This window comes from Oncorhynchus kisutch, linkage group LG16 (assembly GCF_002021735.2).
Source record: "Oncorhynchus kisutch isolate 150728-3 linkage group LG16, Okis_V2, whole genome shotgun sequence".
NCBI lineage: Eukaryota > Metazoa > Chordata > Actinopteri > Salmoniformes > Salmonidae > Oncorhynchus > Oncorhynchus kisutch.
The window spans coordinates 18,051,703-18,072,143 of record NC_034189.2 but is presented as its reverse complement, the minus strand read 5'-3'; the positions used below and the strand labels follow the sequence as shown (position 1 = coordinate 18,072,143).

Here is a 20,441-nt window from a genome sequence, read left to right as displayed (position 1 = left end):
GATCTAGCTCACAACTGCCACAAACAAATATCATCTGAGCGACTGTTCAAGCAACAATCAAAACATCATTATAAGCCTATTAGAACCAGGACCAGGAGAGAGTGGTTTCATCACGGTAGCACATTCAGAGATCAATTTATAGCCATTCATCGAAAATTATGAATAGATTTGAAACAAAAAAAACACTTTCTGTCTGTTATAGACGGACAAGATTCATATGAGAGGAAAGGCAAGTTCCAAATGAATTCAGGAAGCCAAGCTAGAGTTCTGTGAGAGGTTCACAGTGATGTGGGCAGACGTTTTGATCAAGAGAGACTTTTAGAAAATATGCACATTTTGTCTCACACTAAACATACAAATATGTATTTTACAGTTATAAGGAAGGGGAAATCTCATAGTTAGTCGTTTTATTATTTGATTATACTATATTTAGAAAGCATAAAAGTCATTTCAAGCCTTATTCATACAGTTTTATATATCACATCAAGTATTTCACATTTGTATCATATTTGTATTGTGTACATGAGCTTGTGTCCTCAAAAGTGACTAGACTTCAGCAATTTACTTTTAAAAAATACCAGAAAGGGGAGATTTTATTTATCTTTTTTTGGGTATGCAACATTACTAGTCATTGTTTATGACTCTCTCATGATACATAATTACTTTTGGGGATTATGTAGATGACATTTTCGATTACATTTAGTTCCATATAACTGGTTTTAATACCCTTCTATTGACTTCCTTCCCATTGGATTGACTCTCAACTCAAACAGCAGTTCTAATTCCACTCCCCTGAGCGTCAGTCAGTTCCAATTCAACGTCTATTCCACGTTGGCTCAACATCATTTCATTGAAATGACGTGGAAACAACATTGATTCAACCAGTGTGTTGCCAGTGGGTCACTTTAATGTCTCTCTGTCACACTCACACGGTGGCTCAGTTTCCTGGTCACTGGCAGAAATGATGAGATCATTCACCTAGAGCTGGGACGACAAACTGAAAATGATCAACACCGATCACTCATCGCAGGCATTTTGCTGATATTGTACTATTACGATAAGTAGCCTATAATAGAGAAATGTGAAGATTGAAATGAAATAAGTTTGATAATATGAGTGATTGTTAATTGGACAGATGATGGCTACAACCATCAAACTAGTAGTAGTAGTTTAAAGGGTCATTTAAAACCTGTGGTGCACATGAGCGTTCTAAACCTATCGTTCCATTCATCAATATCGCATCAATTCAGGCAATTTATTGCAATATGGATTTTTGGCCATTTCGCCCAGCTCTACTTTCACCCCCCTACCACACACACACACACACACATGCACGCAAACACACACTCACTCACACAATATCACAATATCCCTGAGTGCTAATTTTAAGTTCTAGGTGCTGTTTAGAACAACAAACTTGTTCTCAAACTTGTCCAGCAATGTCTTCCACCAGCCATTCAGAATGCATGTCCATTTTAGTGCAAGATTAAATAGAATAAGAATACATGTCCAGTATTGCATTAGGCCTATGGTACACTCCAAAAGGGTTCCCCGGATGTCCCCATGGGATAAATATTTTGGGTTCCAAGGAGAACACTTTTGTGTTCCAGGGAGAACCATTTTTGGTTCCATGTAGAACCCTCTGTGGAAAGGGTAAAGTGGTCAATCAAAGGTGACCAAAACAATGCAATTGCCATGGAAACGTTTGGAGGATAAGGCTTTGAGGGAAAGATCCCATTTCCTCACTGCCCCACAGCAAAATTAGCCTACATTTAGGCTATTGTTTATATATGTGTATTTCACACTATGTTGAGGAGTAAAATGCTTGTATGGATGAAAACCCCAATACATGATCATGTCATGTCATGCCAATCAACTGCATTACAGTTAAAAAGGACTTTGACTACCCCCACCAATTTCTATATGCTAGTTATGCTAACCAGCGTAAACACATGGGAGTTAGCATTTAACAGTCACTTCTGAGGGGCGGCTGGTAGCCTGGCGAGCTGGATCGAATCCCCGAGCTGACAAGGTAAAAATCTGTTGTTCGGCCTCTGAGCAAGGCAGTTAACCCACTGACCCCTAGGCGCTGAAGACGTAGATGTCAACTAAGGCAGCCCTCTGCAACTCTCTGATCCAGAGGGGTTGGGTTAAATGCAGAAGACACATTTCAGTTGAATGCATTCAGTTGTACAACTGACTAGGTATCCCCTTTCCCTCTTCTTAACCTGAAAAGGGGTAAAAAAGGGGTCAAAATAAAAAGGGGTAACTTATACATGTTATGCAGCAAAAACAAATCTGACTTAAATACCAAATTGTGGGCCTGTTACAATACATAAATCATGACGGATTTGTTTGATCAGATTTGTTGAATGTGTTCAAATCTGGCTAATGGAACGTCTGCGTTCCATTGACTACTTTACCACATCTATGGTACCAAAAAAGTTGTACCTGAACCAAAAGGGTTCTACCTGGAAGCAAAAAGGGTTCCTCAAAATGTTCTATGGAATCAGCCGAAAAACCCTTTTAGGTTCTAGATAGCATATCTATTTCCTAAAGTTTATGTAGGTATGGTGTCTTTATGGCAATGGTCTTGGACGGTATCCGTGAGGTTACAGCGATTTCAACTGATTGGATTTGACTCTGGCGAGTGGTCTGGTCACTATTATAGCAACTAAGTTCTCCCCTCCTCTCTTTCCCTGTCATTGTTCCACAGCTCAAGAGAGCACAGACTCCCCCTTTTCAGGGGAGAGAGGAGAGGAGGGGAGAGGAGAGGAGAGGAGAGGAGAGGAGAGGAGAGGAGAGGAGAGGAGAGGAGAGGAGAGGAGAGGAGAGGAGAGGAGAGGAGAGGAGAGGAGAGGAGAGGAGAGGAGAGGAGAGGAGAGGAGAGGAGAGGGAGAGGAGAGGAGAGGAGAGGAGAGGAGAGGAGAGGAGAGGAGAGGAGAGGAGAGGAGAGGAGAGGAGAGGAGAGGAGAGGAGAGGAGAGGAGAGGAGAGGAGAGGAGAGGAGAGGAGAGGAGAGGAGAGGAGAGGAGAGGAGAGGAGAGGAGAGGAGAGGAGGGAGGGGAGGGGAGGGGAGGGAGAGGAGAGGAGAGGAGAGGAGAGGAGAGGAGAGGAGAGGAGAGGAGAGGAGAGGAGAGGAGAGGAGAGGAGAGGAGAGGAGAGGAGAGGAGAGGAGAGGAGAGGAGAGGAGAGGAGAGGAGAGGACATGGCTGCAATCTTTTGGAAGGCTCTTTTCAGTACTCATTTCAGGGGTAGGGATGGAGGACAGTGGTTGATAATGGCCCGTTCCGCTTTGTGTGTATGGAAATACACTGTTCTGCTGTATATGTGTCATATACTTTCCGTTAGGTTAACGTGTGTGGTGTATGACTGACTGCTATTTGTGTTCATAATAATTAACTATATAGATGGTTATTTTACATTAAGTAAACCTATTTAAAATAATTGGTCTGATGATTTTGATATACTACTATATCAACCTTATTACTTTGGATTGTGGGGCAGTTAGATCACACATTTCAGCAAAAATAACTACACTCTGACTACTACACTTTTACACACTCTGCTACTAGAATACCACACAATATGGCAACTGTAATAATGCAGTACAGAAGACAGTGAGGTACTGTTGAAGTTTAAGTAAATAACACACTTTTTACAACGTGTTTGGACTACAGGGGGATGTTCATGAAGTCTTCTCTAGGCTGGAGGTGGATCAGTGGATAGAGGGACCCACCCACTGGCCGGAAAGGGTGAACCCCTTCCCTCTGAGAACCTCTGCCCCCAGGGGACACGCAAGTTAACTGAGCATAACATACTGCCCTAAAATAAAAATGTTTTGATTCTTTGCCTGATTCTTTTATTGATTTTTTTCTCCCAAATTCAGTTTCTGTCAGAGTTTACTAGGAGTGGTGGGTTGGAGTTAGGCGCAGAGAGCAGAGGGTTCGGTAAATCGTAATTGATTCTCTGCACAAAACGGTCACGCCAAAATACAGGGCGCAGACCAGCCCAAACACAGGACCAAACAGTCCGGAGAAAACAAACCCGAAAACACATCCTCAACCAACAGAGTAACAATCCCGCACAAACCTACGCAGACCTAACAGTCCTAAATAGACATAAATCAAGAAAGGAAACAGGGAACAGGTGCAACCAATAAGACAAAACGAAACGAAAAGGAAAAAGGGATCGGTGGCGGCTAGTAGACCGGTGAAGACGACCGCGGAGCCCCACCCGAACAGGCAGGGGAGCCACCTTCAGTGGGAGTCGTGACAGTTTCTCCATTTTGTTTTCCAGGTTTCTTTATTTCCTCATTTTTTTATTCAGTTTTTTTTGCACTCAAAATAAAAACATTTAAATAGAAAAACAACTACATTGGATAAGTCCACAACAATGCTTAAACCAAATCAGGAGACCACTTTTGAGATCTGGGAAAAATATGAAGAAACGTTGGCTGGACAGATCCTCGTTGAAGTTGCCACAGACAATGATTGGTTCAGTGCCTTTACACTATGACAATGGAAGGAGTGTGTGTGTGTGTGTGTGTATGTGTGTGTGTGTGTGTGTGTGTGTGTGTGTGTGTGTGTGTGTGTGTGTGTGTGTGTGTGTGTGTGTGTGTGTGTGTGTGTGTGTGTGTGTGTGTGTACTGGTTTCAATGTGTTTGTGACTTCTTACCTGTAGAAAGAAATATTTGTGACACATCAAACAGACTGAGTTAGCAGGGCTATTAATGCACAGTGAGACCACATGTTGCTATGGTAACCAGGGAAGTATCACCAAACAAAGTTACATGACAGTGGGAAGTTAGCTTAAAGCTTGAGTAAGTAAAATGTGTGTCCACAAATGTACCCAAATGTCTACTATATGTAAATAGTTGGTTAGTGAATGCCATGATGTAGTTATTTTGTTAGATACTTCTCCCTATTAGCCAACATCATATTTTTTCCAAGCCATTTTAGCAGTCCGAACAGATTCACAAATCATGGGAATTTGGCACACTATGAAGACGTCTCCCTCTGAGGCAAGTGTTGCTAGGCAACCCCCCTGCAGTTGTTTGGGCAGTCCTTTTTTTATTATTGTTTCATTCACTTCTCTCTTAGACATGCACTGTTGGAGCTCAGAGCTTAAGAATGTCACTGTACCCTGCAATTACATCCTCGACCCTGTGCATGTGGCTAATAAACAAATCTGATCGGTCTAATCTAATCCTGCTCCTTCCGTGGCTAAAGCCAGTGTGAGAAACGGGCTAACAAACATTTGTGCTATGAAACAAAATAAATACTGCACTCTGACCCACAAAACTGTTTTGCAAGATTCATGTTATTAGACAAAGCAAAGTACTGTAAGTGAACTTAAAATGTGATGTAGTTTAATTAGAAATTGCAGCTGTTGTGTCTGCTAGCTTCGGACATTACTTTCTGCATCTTTAATGAAAGTAGTTGATTGGTTACTAAAACAGCTCTACCTATCACGCCTTCTCCCGCTCCCCCTCTCTGGTGCTCGAGGGTGCCAGGCTGCCCTTCATTACGCACACCTGTCACCATCATTACGTGCAGCTGCGCAATATTGGACTCACCTGGACTCCATTACTTTGTTGATTACCCCCTCTATATCTGTCTGCTCTGCCGTTTGTTCCCTGTGTCAGCATTGATGTTGTTATTTTTCCCCTGTCCAGACGCTGTTCCTGTTCTGTTTCATGTCTATTGTTTATTAAATTATCTCCCTATACCTGCTTCTTGTCTCCAGTGTCGATCCTCACGCTACCTCTTGATTGGTAGAAGCTATTCTTGTTCTGATTTCAGATTTGAAAAGCAGAGAAGTAGAGGAATATTTCATACATTGTCTAAGTGGCAAAGTGGTCAAAGTAGCTGATTTGTGTCAGAAGTGACATGGTTTACAATTAATAGATCAGAATGTTGGGAGTTATGATGTCACAATAGCCCTTTAGAATTCTGAGGGGGAAGGTGGACAAAAAGTGTAATAGTTAAAAAAAATATATATATATATCAAAAAGTTGAATACAAGCACACTATTCCAGACTGATCTACACATTTTAAGGTTTGAATTACATTTCTAGCTTAAACAGTATAGGAGGAATAGCGTTACAAAGAAAAAGTATGACGAAGATTTAGAATGGGACATTTGCTTCCCAAGTCCCATTAATAAACACAATGGTATTTTAACAAGAGACCAAGGCCAAAGGGTTCTTCAAACGCCTGCAGAGTTCTCCAGATAGCCTAACAGCATCCCCGTGGTGACAGGGTAGATGGTTGTCGAGTAAGAGACCTAAGGCTGGAACCATGCTGATGGCAGTTTAAGATAAATCATTCGATTTTTAAAGCCTCTACATCAGGGCTGCGCAATTCTGGTCCTGGGGGGCCGAAACACTTCCATTTTTTTGTTTCTACCTAGCAATTAATTGCACCCAACAGGTGTCCCAGGTCTGAATTAGTCCCTGATTGGGAGAGGATGAAAACCAGAAGTGTTTTCCAGGACCGGAATTGGGCAGCCCTGCTCCACATCAAGGTGAATCTAATATAATAGAGGTCTCGATTGCCTCTCGCCTGTCTACCAGTCTTTGTGCTAACATTCCTCTCCTTGTACTCCATGTCATACGCCCAAACAGGATTAAGCACGAAACAGGTCTCGATTTCAGGCTACATCGCCTATAGTTCTCGTTGAATCTAATAGTGTCCACATTCCATGATATGACAAATGATACGATAAGATAAAACACGATCATTTCAATCAATCAACTGACCGGAGGAACATCTAAAAGCTTTATGCATCGCTGTTTTAATCCATACAATATGTACATCCATTTCTCTTTCACAATGCAGGAAATCCTTATCTTTACAGCTTTACATGGATCAGTAAAAACAAAGAAAGTGTAAATCAGTAGTGATAATACAGCAGTCCAAAGAAAGGAACATCGTCAGGAGGTGGAACAGAAAGGATAATCGAACAGACCCCATCGTCCGTATTCACTAAGCGTCTCAGAGTAGGAGTCTTGATCTAAGATAATGTCCTCCCCCCGGGTCCATATAATGTTATTCATTATGATCTAAAAGGTCCAACTAATCCTATATCAGCACGCCTACTCCCAGACGCTTTTTGAATACGAGCCTAGAAAAGTAGAAGCAGGTGGTCACTGCAGTCAGACTGTATTCAGGTGAGGTCGGTGCCCGGTCGAGACTCAGCTGGCCACGCCTTAACTACATTCAAAACAGGAGAAAATCCTTTTCACTTCCTTTCTGTTTGGCTGACCTCTCGCTAAGGCCTTGAACCCATTGATCCCATCTCTCCACTTTACCCATGGGTTCCGCTAGCCTCTTCTCGTTTCTGTTTGGCTGACCTCTTGCTAAGGCCTTGAACCCATTGATCCCATCTCTCCACTTTACCCATGGGTTCCGCTAGCCCCTTCTCCTTTCTGTTTGGCTGACCTCTCGCTAAGGCCTTGAACCCATTGATCCCATCTCTCCACTTTACCCATGGGTTCCGCTAGCCCCTTCTCCTTTCTGTTTGGCTGACCTCTCGCTAAGGCCTTGAACCCATTGATCCCATCTCTCCACTTTACCCATGGGTTCCGCTAGCCCCTTCTCCTTTCTGTTTGGCTGACCTCTCGCTAAGGCCTTGAACCCATTGATCCCATCTCTCCACTTTACCCATGGGTTCCGCTAGCCCCTTCTCCTTTCTGTTTGTCTGACCTCTCGCTAAGGCCTTGAACCCATTGATCCCATCTCTCCACTTTACCCATGGGTTCCGCTAGCCCCTTCTCCTTTCTGTTTGGCTGACCTCTCGCTAAGGCCTTGAACCCATTGATCCCATCTCTCCACTTTACCCATGGGTTCCGCTAGCCCCTTCTCCTTTCTGTTTGGCTGACCTCTCGCTAAGGCCTTGAACCCATTGATCCCATCTCTCCACTTTACCCATGGGTTCCGCTAGCCCCTTCTCCTTTCTGTTTGGCTGACCTCTCGCTAAGGCCTTGAACCCATTGATCCCATCTCTCCACTTTACCCATGGGTTCCGCTAGCCCCTTCTCGTTTGCTCTTCATTCTCAGACCCTCAACTGTCTGTGCAAACTCCCCCTGACATATCTCCTCTATAATAACCCTCTCTTTCCCCCCTCACTCTTCACCTTATTTTCCCAAGCCCCCCTTCTCCCCAGTGGCCTCATATATGCACCAAGACATCATTATACAAGGTCCCCTCAACCCCCTTTACCATAGCCTCAGCCTTGCCATACACTCACTCACTCACCCCCACCCTCCTCTCCCTTTGGGACAGCCCAGCCAGCTGACCTGACCTGCCTGCCTCCTCACTCCCTCAGTGTGGCTGCATATCATTCCCCTGCAGTGCTTTGTGTGGGTTGGTATCCTAGCAACAGACGGCCATGACATCTAGGGATCCGAAAGCGGAGAGAATCCATTGCCGCTGCAACACTGCTAGCGGTAGCTAACACACTCGCTGCATCTGAAATGGCACCCTATTCCCTATTTAGTGCACTACTTTTGACCAGAGGCCTTACGAGCCCTTGGCAAAAGTAGTGCTCTACATAGGGAATAAAGTGGAGGGAAAAAAATGGATGCAACCACTGACTGTGCTGTAGTGTTGGGTTCTCTCCAGCCACTAACAGGCTACTCCCTCTCCAGCAGAGCAGGACAACAGTAGACTTTCTCTGTGACTACTGACTTGGCAAAGATGGCAGTGGTCTCTGAAAGCAGTTCAAAATGAACAAACGGTCTCTGGTTTTCTGAGATTAGTGAGAGAATAGAGTTGGAGAGATCATCTATATAAATCCATCTCAGCTTTAGTCAGATTTTGTGTGATTCTACAAACTTTGTAAAATATGTTATATTAAGGTATTTCCATTGTTTTTCTGTTACAAAAGGATCATATAATATCCTCTGTGGATACTATTTACAGTAAAATACACTTTACAACTTTATTAAATCATTGATAATAAAATGAATCTCTTTCAAGGAAATCGTACAAGCTTTTTTTCAAGTTGTGAACCTGTATGGTTTTTGCCTGCGGTTAAAACCGTGATGTAGGCTAGTGGATTGTTTTATTTTCAGTAGCATTGACGAATCACTGTAGTTGCAATGCAGTAAATTGAGTTTCCATGATACTACACTTTCAGAAACCCTGCCATCTTTCTCTTGTCTGCTGGGAGGGACTGTCCTTTTCTCCTGTACAAACTGTCTGTACAAACTATGCAAGTGGTACACCAGTAGAATCTTCAAGTAAAAAAACACAACATTTTTTTATGGGACACCTCTTATAAAGAAAAATACTCAAAGAATCATTGTACAATCACACCTCATATTCAGGCCTCTACATTTCAGTGGTGATGTGTTGCCATGCCAACAGTGATAGCGTTACCGCGCCCGACTCACTATGGGATATAACACCAATGAAGCATTAATTAAAGTTAATAAAATCCTTTATACGATTGTGTCTCGTTGTCTCATTGTTAGTTTTTTTTATTGCTTAATTAGATGGCACGTGGGCAGGATTTCCAAAATGATACTGATAAATACACGCTTTTGTTGACACTTGTTGAACACAAAATAGCAGTTTGACGAAAGAATGCAGCAAGACTTTCACCTTTGGCAAATTGCAACTTTCCAAAACGTTGCCGCAGGTCATAGCTATACATTTCTTTATATGATGTTGTCTTGTATATATGCTTATGACACATACGGTGTATGAGCAAAAGCGATATATATATTGGGTAGGAGGAGAAAAATCCATACTGGTCATCAAAAAGAAAGAAAGAAAAAAGACACAATTGTGCTACAATTCTTCAATGCTTCTGCGTTCTTGGCACCTGTGGCCACAGTGGAGAATTCATCGTCCTGTTAGCCACAGCAGAGTGATAGGTTCACCAGAGGAGTAGAGAGAGGGAGAGTCCATTTTGTGGAGTTCTGTAGACCCCCCCCCCCCCTTTCCGGGTAAACTGCCACAGTGGCGTGTTTCTCCCTCACCCCTCCCCCTCCTCGTTTGGTGGAACATCCCAAAGACGGCCATCTTCTCAGACAGACAGTTCCAAAGTCCATTATTTTAGCATCGATGAAATTAACAAAAATGATAGATATACACTGTAAATCAAAACAACAGTAATAGATATAGCTATGTACACAGTCACTCTAAAACGTCAAATGTAGCTCTTAGCGTTAGGGTAAACCATTTGCAGATTTATCGCATTTTTGTCTCAATTTCTTCTCCCTTCAAGAAAACAAAAAAGACAAAAAATAAAATAAAAATTTCCCACCAAAGACCCTTAGTAACGGTACCCATATACATTCATTCCTGCTATTAACTCCCAAGGCCTTTGAAATCTGCACTCGCCAATGGAGGAACACCTATACTCACAGGAATACTACTTGTGCGGTTTTGATATCTTTACTTCTGCGATTGTGCATGTTCAACTTGACATCTGGGGGACAGGATGAGGGATTTTTGTCACATACCATTTTTTTCCAGGTCAGATAGGCTACGAATGAAGACTTTTATGAGACAATCTACCGGCTACCTTCTGTAGATGTCTTGACGTCTAAGTTCAGTAAGGGGACCATCGTTTTTGGATTGGAAAACCCTTGATAAAGGTGCTCTCCAAAAAATAGGCTTTTAGTTCTGATGCAGCATGCATGAATTAAACCATCTATTGCAGATCAAAAAAATACATTAACATTCTCCTGTTGTCCCAAGTCAACACAAACAATATTTTCCCCTTTTCTCAGTACCAAAAGGGGAAAAAATGAACATGATTTTTTTGGGGGATTGTACATCAGCAGAGCTTCAGTGGAATGGAATAGTATTAAGTTACATAATCACACTCTAGTGGTGGTTGCATACAGTTTTTCTTCTACATTCTAATACTGTGTATACGTTGCCGGTATCACAGGGTAGTAAGACCAGACCAAACAGGGCATACCATAGCATTCGCCATATAAACAGAGTTGAAAATAACGGAGTACAGTAAAATGCATTATAGTGACATCAGTGTAGTTTGTCTGTTCCTCTCAAACAAGCCATATAGTTTTCTGTGGTGGTTTTTGAACATCAGCATGTAATGATTACAGTATATAAGGCCTTTGCGTAGGCTTGGTATAATATTCCGTTATTTATTCAGAACACAAATAGCAGCCTAGGCTATGCATCTCCCACAATGCCTAGCGAGAGGGATATTGTTATTGAGACGGCGACAGCAGCGGTCATGGTTCACTTTGACAAGACTTCACATTCGTCCACTTATTACACGACGTGGTGTACACTTTGTAGTGTACATTTAGTAGTGTACACTCACTAGGTGCACGCTTATAGCCTCACCATTTAACATCTGCCTCTGGCTTGTACATTCTCGTGGATCCATGTCAAACTTCTTCACCCAGGTCTGTTTGGAATTGTTCAGACGGAGGAGGGGGAGGATCGATAAAAATGTTGATCATAATGTGCATCCCAAATGGCACCCTTTTCTCTCTATTGCCCCATGGGCCCTAGTCCACAAAAGTGCAGGATGTAAGGAATTGTATCATTTGGGAAGCACTCAAACTGTGGCAATTTGGAGAAAGAGAAAGGCATTTTGAACTTCAATACTGACTTGTGGAGGGCACTTAAAGTGAACATCTCAATTCAGATGGTTGAACAAAGGAGAGGGGGTGTCAGAACAGCGAGACGTTCTCTGAAAATACAGTAGACAGCCAGTCGTTTGACCCGACATCTGATATATCAACATGAGGTACTTCCCAAGAGCTATGGGGGCTTGGTCAAAAAAAGTGGTGCACTGTAAAGGGATAGGGTGCTTTTTGGAACGCATCCCATGATCTTACACACTCACTAATATTTTGACATTTGTCCAAAAGAAACAAGGACAAAACTATTCCACTTTCCACATCTCCATAGACTTCTCGCTACATTATATCCCCACTCCCTTGATAAAAACACAGAGAATCAACTGATAATATCAACGTAATAAAACATAGAAACAATTATTATTTCCACTGCTTGCCATGTGGCAGAATGTATCGAAGTCATTTTCAAGACACATTGCATGCAAAATAAAATAAACAATTCTCAAGCAAAGAAACACAATTTTGTTAAAATGTTCAGCTAAAAAAAGAAGCTTATTTTCTGTATTTTCTTTTGTTAATTCTGTTTTGCTATTATTTTTCCAGGACAGGCACTGTACGTATATACGCACACACCAGGAACAGAGGCATGCCACACTGGCATTGCTTTTGCATTCTACGGTTGGCAGGCTTGATGTCATCGAGGCAGTGCTGTGGTGAGTGGATATAATGCACCTCTTCGCCCAACCCCACCCTACCTCCAGACACTCAACACACACACCCATGCATCCTCCTCCATAGCTGCACCACACTGCTTTGATGACTGCTTTGATGACTCTTGGGGGGGTTTACAAGTTTAAATAGAATAAAAGCAGTGCAGCAAGACTGTGGCTCATGCAAAGATGGTGGGTGTGGGTTAAAGGTTAGGAGGGGGTCTGGCCCAGGGTTGCAGTCAGATTTATGTATGGGGGGTCAGAAGTCGGAAAGGGGGAGTGGGGGATAGAATTCAAGGCTAGGGGGAGTGGGGGGTAGAAGTGAAGACTAGGGGGAGTGGGGGGTAGAAGTCAAGACTAAGGGGAGTGGGGGGGTAGAAGTGAAGACTAGGGGGAGTGGGGGGGATAGAAGTCAAGACTAGGGGGAGTGGGGGGGGGTAGAAGTGAAGACTAGGGGGAGTGGGGGGTAGAAGTCAAGACTAAGGGGAGTGGGGGGGTAGAAGTGAAGACTAGGGGGAGTGGGGGGGTAGAAGTCAAGACTAAGAGGAGTGGGTAGAAGTCAAGACTAGGGGGAGTGGGGGGGGGTAGAAGTCAAGACTAGGGGGAGTGGGGGGATAGAAGTCAAGAATCGGGGGGGTGGGTAGAAGTCAAGACTAGGGGGAGTGGGGGGGTAGAAGTCAAGACTAGGGGGAGTGGGGGGGTAGAAGTCAAGACTAGGGGGAGTGGGGAAGAAGAAGTCAAGGCTAAGGTGAGTGGTGGGTAGAGGTCAAGGCTAGGGGAAGTGGGGGGTCAGAAGTCAAGGATAGGGGGAGTGGGGGGTAGAAGTCAAGACTAGGGGGAGTGGGGGGGGGGGGGTAGAAGTCAAGACTAAGGGGAGTGGGGGGGTAGAAGTCTAGACTAGGGGGAGTGGGGGGGTAGAAGTCAAGACTAAGAGGAGTGGGTAGAAGTCAAGACTAGGGGGAGTGGGGGGGGGTAGAAGTCAAGACTAGGGGGAGTGGGGGGGGGGTAGAAGTCAAGATTAGGGGGAGTGGGGGGGGGGTAGAAGTCAAGACTAGGGGGAGTGGGGGGATAGAAGTCAAGAATCGGGGGGGTGGGTAGAAGTCAAGACTAGGGGGAGTGGGGGGGTAGAAGTCAAGACTAGGGGGAGTGGGGAAGAAGAAGTCAAGGCTAAGGTGAGTGGTGGGTAGAGGTCAAGGCTAGGGGAAGTGGGGGGTCAGAAGTCAAGGATAGGGGGAGTGGGGGGTAGAAGTCAAGGCTATGGGGAGTGGGTAGAAGTCAAGACTAGGAGGAGTGGGGGGGGGTAGAAGTCAAGACTAGGGGGAGTGGGGGAGGGTCAGAAGTCAAGGCTATGGGGAGTGGGGGAGGGTCAGAAGTCAAGGCTATGGGGAGTGGGGGAGGGTCAGAAGTCAAGGCTATGGGGAGTGGGGGAGGGTCAGAAGTCAAGGCTATGGGGAGTGGGGGAGGGTCAGAAGTCAAGGCTATGGGGAGTGGGGGAGGGTCAGAAGTCAAGGCTATGGGGAGTGGGGGAGGGTCAGAAGTCAAGGCTATGGGGAGTGGGGGAGGGTCAGAAGTCAAGGCTATGGGGAGTGGGGGAGGGTCAGAAGTCAAGGCTATGGGGAGTGGGGGAGGGTCAGAAGTCAAGGCTATGGGGAGTGGGGGAGGGTCAGAAGTCAAGGCTATGGGGAGTGGGGGAGGGTCAGAAGTCAAGGCTATGGGGAGTGGGGGAGGGTCAGAAGTCAAGGCTATGGGGAGTGGGGGAGGGTCAGAAGTCAAGGCTATGGGGAGTGGGGGAGGGTCAGAAGTCAAGGCTATGGTGAGTGGGGGAGGGTCAGAAGTCAAGGCTATGGGGAGTGGGGGAGGGTCAGAAGTCAAGGCTATGGGGAGTGGGGGAGGGTCAGAAGTCAAGGCTATGGGGAGTGGGGGAGGGTCAGAAGTCAAGGCTATGGGGAGTGGGGGAGGGTCAGAAGTCAAGGCTATGGGGAGTGGGGGAGGGTCAGAAGTCAAGGCTATGGGGAGTGGGGGAGGGTCAGAAGTCAAGGCTATGGGGAGTGGGGGAGGGTCAGAAGTCATGGCTATGGGGAGTGGGTGAGGGTCAGAAGTCAAGGCTATGGGGAGTGGGTGAGGGTCAGAAGTCAAGGCTATGGGGAGTGGGGGAGGGTCAGAAGTCAAGGCTATGGGGAGTGGGGGAGGGTCAGAAGTCAAGGCTATGGGGAGTGGGGGAGGGTCAGAAGTCAAGGCTATGGGGAGTGGGGGAGGGTCAGAAGTCAAGGCTATGGGGAGTGGGGGAGGGTCAGAAGTCAAGGCTATGGGGAGTGGGGGTAGGGTCAGAAGTCAAGGCTATGGGGAGTGGGGGAGGGTCAGAAGTCAAGGCTATGGGGAGTGGGGGAGGGTCAGAAGTCAAGGCTATGGGGAGTGGGGGAGGGTCAGAAGTCAAGGCTATGGGGAGTGGGGGAGGGTCAGAAGTCAAGGCTATGGGGAGTGGGGGAGGGTCAGAAGTCAAGGCTATGGGGAGTGGGGGAGGGTCAGAAGTCAAGGCTATGGGGAGTGGGGGAGGGTCAGAAGTCAAGGCTATGGGGAGTGGGGGAGGGTCAGAAGTCAAGGCTATGGGGAGTGGGGGAGGGTCAGAAGTCAAGGCTATGGGGAGTGGGGGAGGGTCAGAAGTCAAGGCTATGGGGAGTGGGGGAGGGTCAGAAGTCAAGGCTATGGGGAGTGGGGGAGGGTCAGAAGTCAAGGCTATGGGGATCAGCGCAATATCTTTTTGGTCTATGTTATTTTTTTTTTTTTTTCACATTTAATTTCTTTATCTTTGTACAAGTATGACACAAGTTCTTGGGCTCATAGAAGTTGTATCTCTCCCTCTGCTGGTTCTGTCTGTGATAGGAGGATGGAGATGAGAGTGGTTATCGTTATGACGGGGAGAGAGGGGGTTGCCTTTTGGGTTTGTCAGCTACATACTGTATAGTATTCCAACTGTGTACACATTAACACATACACAGAAGGATATAAATATACCTGTAAATTGGATATAGTATTGTATTTAAATTCAAATGGATAAATTTGTGCTCAGATGCATTTTGTTAGGTCGACTACATATACTTTAAGTCCGCAAATATTGCAAATAATGTATTAGGCCTACCCAAGTAGTTTTCTCCAATGACCTGGTTTGAATATATACTAGATTGCGATTACTTTGTAATTGTAGCTGTATCCATAAAATGTGCATACTACTATGTAGCAATGCTTCCATCAAATGTATGTGATTATAAAAATCTTGAATTTATCCTTAATCAAATTCCAAACTTATTAAAAATTTTAGAATTTATCTTGATTCAATTAGTAAACAATTGATAAGTACACATATGAATCAATAACGCTCAAAGTTTAATTAGATTAAATAATTTACTCATTAGAAAATCCCATGATTAAATGAGTAATATGTTCAATATTGACACTTAAATATTCACACTGCATGGGGATCCCTAGCCTGAACTACCCTCTTGTTTTCCCAACCAATTAGAGACCATCTCCATAGTTCCCATGCAGGTAGAATGGAATCATAGAATTAGGAACCATTGTCATTCTATAGAATCCATTCTGATACTGTGTTGAATGAGGGGATAAGAACATGACCAAATATGGAGGAAGAGATAGAGGGAGGAGGAGATAGTGGAAGGGGGGAGGAGATAGAGGGAGGAGGAGTGATAGGATAGGTCAAACGCAGTACAATATATAGGGAATAGGAGATGCAGCCTGTGTGTGCTTGTTTTCTGCCACCCGACTGCACAGTACATGTCCTGCCACCTGATTCCACAGTACATGTCCTGCCACCTGATTCCACAGTACATGTCCTGCCACCTGATTCCACAGTACATGTCCTGCCACCTGATTCCACAGTACATGTCCTGCCACCCGACTGCACAGTACATGTCCTGCCACCTGACTGCACAGTACATGTCCTGCCACCCGACTGCACAGTACATGTCCTGCCACGCGACTGCACAGTACATGTCCTGCCACCCGACTGCACAGTACATGTCCTGCCACCTGACTGCACAGTACATGTCCTGCCACCCGACTGCACAGTACATGTCCTGCCACGCGACTGCACAGTACATGTCCTGCCACCCGACTGCACAGTACATGTCCTGCCACCCGAATCCACAGTACATGTCCTGCCACCCGAATCCACAGTACATGTCCTGCCACCCGACTGCACAGTACATGTCCTGCCACCCGACTGCACAGTACATACCCTGCCACCCGACTGCACAGTACATGTCCTGCCACCCGACTGCACAGTACATGTCCTGCCACCCGAATCCACCAGAGCCACGGCCTGTTCACCCCGCTACCATCTAGAAGGCGGAGACAGTACAGGTGCATTGAAGCTGGGATAAGGAGAGACTGAGGAACAGCTTCTATCTCCAGGCCATCAGACTTAAATAGTCACCAGTAGCCGGCCTCTGCCCATTACCCTGCCCTGAACTTTAGTCATTATTACTAGCCGGCTACCAGCTGGTACTCTACCCTGCACCTTAGAGACTGCTGCCCTATATACATACCCCCTTCATATGTATATCCTGTGTTCTCATCATCCTATATAACTACTGCTGTACACACCTTTTCTATTCATATACTGTCTATACACACCATCATATACATATATATATATTTATATTCCAGACTCTGACATTGCTCATCCTGATATTTCTTAATTCCTTTCTTTTTATTTGGGGGGATTTGTGTGTATTGTTTTGTATTGTTAGATATTACTGCACTGTTGCAACTAGAAACACAAGCATTTCTCTGCACCTGTGTTAACATCCATCAAATATGTGTAAGCAACCAATAACATTTGATTTGATTTGTTCCTCTTGTCTCTCCACAGGGCTGCTGGTATATGGGCTGTGCTGAAGTGGCTGGACAAATGCCAACCTACTTAGTCTTTTTGTCTAGGTCTTTTTGGGTACACACGTTGTTGTGACAATGGAGAGGGCTTAAGTGGGCTAATGAGAGACAGGGTGCGTTTGAGATAGAAATGCCACGTATTGAGCAGGAGGGGGTAGATGTTGGAGGGCTGGTAGAGGTAATGAATACGGTAAGGAACAATCACATGGTATCAAAAGCAAAGGGAACACTCAGTTGATGATGTCATTTGAAAAGGCATGGGATGGTGATATATGTTAGGGATTTTTTTTATTTTTACAACAGGACAGGGTAAAAAAATTCAATAAATGTACTCGGGGGGGGGGGGGGGGGCACAAAATTCAAAATGTAAAGAATAAATAAAAATAAACTAAAACCAATCAAAAGTTAGTGACTTAAGATGAATGAATAGAAACAGTAGTAGTAAGAAGAAGTAACTCTAATAATATAAAATAAATAAAGTTGTCAGAGGAGAAGGACTTGGTCGAGGCTCGTTGGGCGAGGGGCTCTGCCTCAAGGAGGTGGTGTCGTTGCTCTCTCCCCCTTTCTCTCTCCATCTCTCTCCAACCCTCTCTCCCTCTCTCTCATCCCTCACTCCTCACGGAGCTGCAGACGGTAGCGTTGGTAACGGATCTGGAAGAAGAGCCTCTCTTGCGGCGAGCGGCTCATTCCGGGCAGCATGTAATCCTCGCTACCGCCGGTCCGCCGGAAGCCCAGTGACTCATACAGCTTGTGGGCAGCCATCTTGACGGCGGTGGTTCCCAGGACGACGGCGGCGTAGTTGTTATGCATGGCGAACTCTAGCACACGACGCCCCAGTAACTTGGCAATGCCCTTGCCGCGGAAGCGCGAGTCCACCGACATGCGGCGTAGCTCCACCGTGTTGTCGTCCTCCCGGCCCTGCGCCGCCACGATGCCAACCACCTGACCTTCCAGCACTGCCACCCAGAAACATGAGCCTGGTGGACCAGAGAGCCAAGTTAGAGACGCACACACACACACACACACACCAAACAACAACACAAATCTGACAGTGTATACTTTACATGTAACCCCACCAAATACCATCTGACCTGATGTGAAGGGACTGAGGTGTCAGCCTACAATAGGACTTTCAATGGCTGTCTTTATCTGACACCTGGTTGGCTCAGTGTGACTCAGTGAAGGACTGAAGCAATAAGAAGGGAAGAGTCTACAAGAAGGCTACCCTAAAGCCCCTACACTATTTACCCTAAAGCCCCTACACTATTTACCCTAAAGCCCCTACACTATTTACCCTAAAGCCCCCTACACAATTTACCCTAAAGCCCCCTACACTATTTACCCTAAAGCCCCTACACTATTTACCCTAAAGCCCCTACACAATTTACCCTAAAGCCCCTACACAATTTACCCTAAAGCCCCCTACACAATTTACCCTAAAGCCCCCTACACAATTTACCCTAAAGCCCCATACACAATTTACCCTAAAGCCCCCTACACAATTTACCCTAAAGCCCCCTACACAATTTACCCTAAAGCCCCCTACACAATTTACCCTAAAGCCCCCTACACAATTTGCCCTAAAGCCCCCAACCCTATTTGCCCTAAATCCCCTACACTATTTGCCCTAAAGCCCCCAACCCTATTTGCCCTAAAGCCCCTACACTATTTGCCCTAAAGCCCCCAACCCTATTTGCCCTAAAGCCCCTACACTATTTGCCCTAAAGCCCCCAACCCTATTTGCCCTAAAGCCCCTACACTATTTGCCCTAAAGCCCCCAACCCTATTTGCCCTAAAGCCCCCAACCCTATTTGCACTAAAGCCCCCAACCCTATTTGCCCTAAAGCCCCCAACCCTATTTGCCCTAAAGCCCCATACAAATCAAAGGTATTTATGAAGCCCTTTTTACATCAACAGATGTCACAAAGTGATTATACAGTAACCCATCTTAAAACCCCAAACAGCAAGCAATGAAGATGTTGAAGCACACTATTTTTCTTAACCCCAAGAGCTCATTTAAGGCCAGCTAACACCAGCATAATGGAAGTGACATTTTAAAATATTTGATTCACCCCCGTCCAGTTGGTGGCAGCAATACAGCATTAGATGTGGTACGTCATAAAACCTTGAAGAAGAAGAAGATCAACCAGACAGTGGACTCCCATCCCCCCAATGTTGGTCAGAACAACCTATCATTAAAGCCACAATCTGCAATATTTCATTCTGTTTAATCAATGGTCATTTCCATGGATTATATCTACAAGGTGTCAGCCAGGGCTGTTGAAATGGCACATTGTGGCTTTAACCCAGCCCTGCTGCTCATGTGTATCGGGATGTCATACTAATTACAGACTGGTGTTAATTGTTCAGATTACAGTGCAATTAGAGGCTGCTATACAATGGCTTCTGTCAATTAACATAACCGCGTGATTCAGTTAAAATGGTGAACATGAGGATTGGTTCACTCTTTGAAAAAAGGGTTCTTTGGCTGTCCCCTCCAAAAAAACAACATTTTGGTTCCATGCATAACCCTTTAGGGTTCCATGTAGAACCGCTTGTGGAATCTCGGTCCTGGGGCCCCTCTATGGGTGCATGTTTTGGTTTTTGCCTTAGCACTACACAGCTGATTCAAATAATCAAGTATTGATGATGAGTTGGTTATTTGAATCAGCTGTGTGTATGGGGGGGGGGGGGGGGGGGGGGGGCTGAGTTTGGGAAACCCTCTGTTAGACCATTAAGTGATAGGATAGCTGCTTTGAGGATATTATCAGGATATTATTCATTCACATTTTCCTCATTTAGCAGACACTCTTATCCAAAGCTACTTACAGACAGCGCATTCAGACAGCACATTCAGACAGCGCATTCAGACAGCGCATTCAGACAGCGCAAGTTGGGAAAAGCGACCACATATCAGTCATAGAAAGTATAATCCTTCTTCGAAGTAGCCACTATCAGCAGTACCCGTGCCAGGAAGAAACACACAGCTGCAGATGTGTGAAGGAAGTGGAGTTGGACGGAGTGTGGCCCTGGCACACACGATAGGGAACTACATAAGAGTGTGTTCTGTTGGTAAGACGTGCCAAAGAAAGTATGTCCAAAATCCTCCAAATCCACTAACTGGATGGATCTACTAAAAGGAGGAGGGATGCTACACACGAGACACTGGTCACATAGTGGTGGCTGCCATTTCCATTAGCAAAAACATTTATTTAAATGGACTGAATGAAGTGTATCAGAGAGAG

The 20,441-nt window shown here is 45.2% G+C and overlaps 1 protein-coding gene across 1 annotated transcript in view; it reads right to left on the bottom strand.

Moving 5' to 3' along the window:
- Nucleotides 1–6,774: 6,774 nt before the first annotated feature.
- The window catches only part of LOC109906864 (N-acetylaspartate synthetase-like), a 28,405-nt gene continuing 14,738 nt past the window's right edge, over nucleotides 6,775–20,441 (bottom strand). Inside the window, exon 3 of the mRNA XM_020504708.2 lies at nucleotides 6,775–18,173. Coding sequence (XP_020360297.1) covers nucleotides 17,806–18,173 — 368 coding nt within the window. The 3' untranslated portion in view covers nucleotides 6,775–17,805. The remainder of the gene's footprint in view (nucleotides 18,174–20,441) is intronic.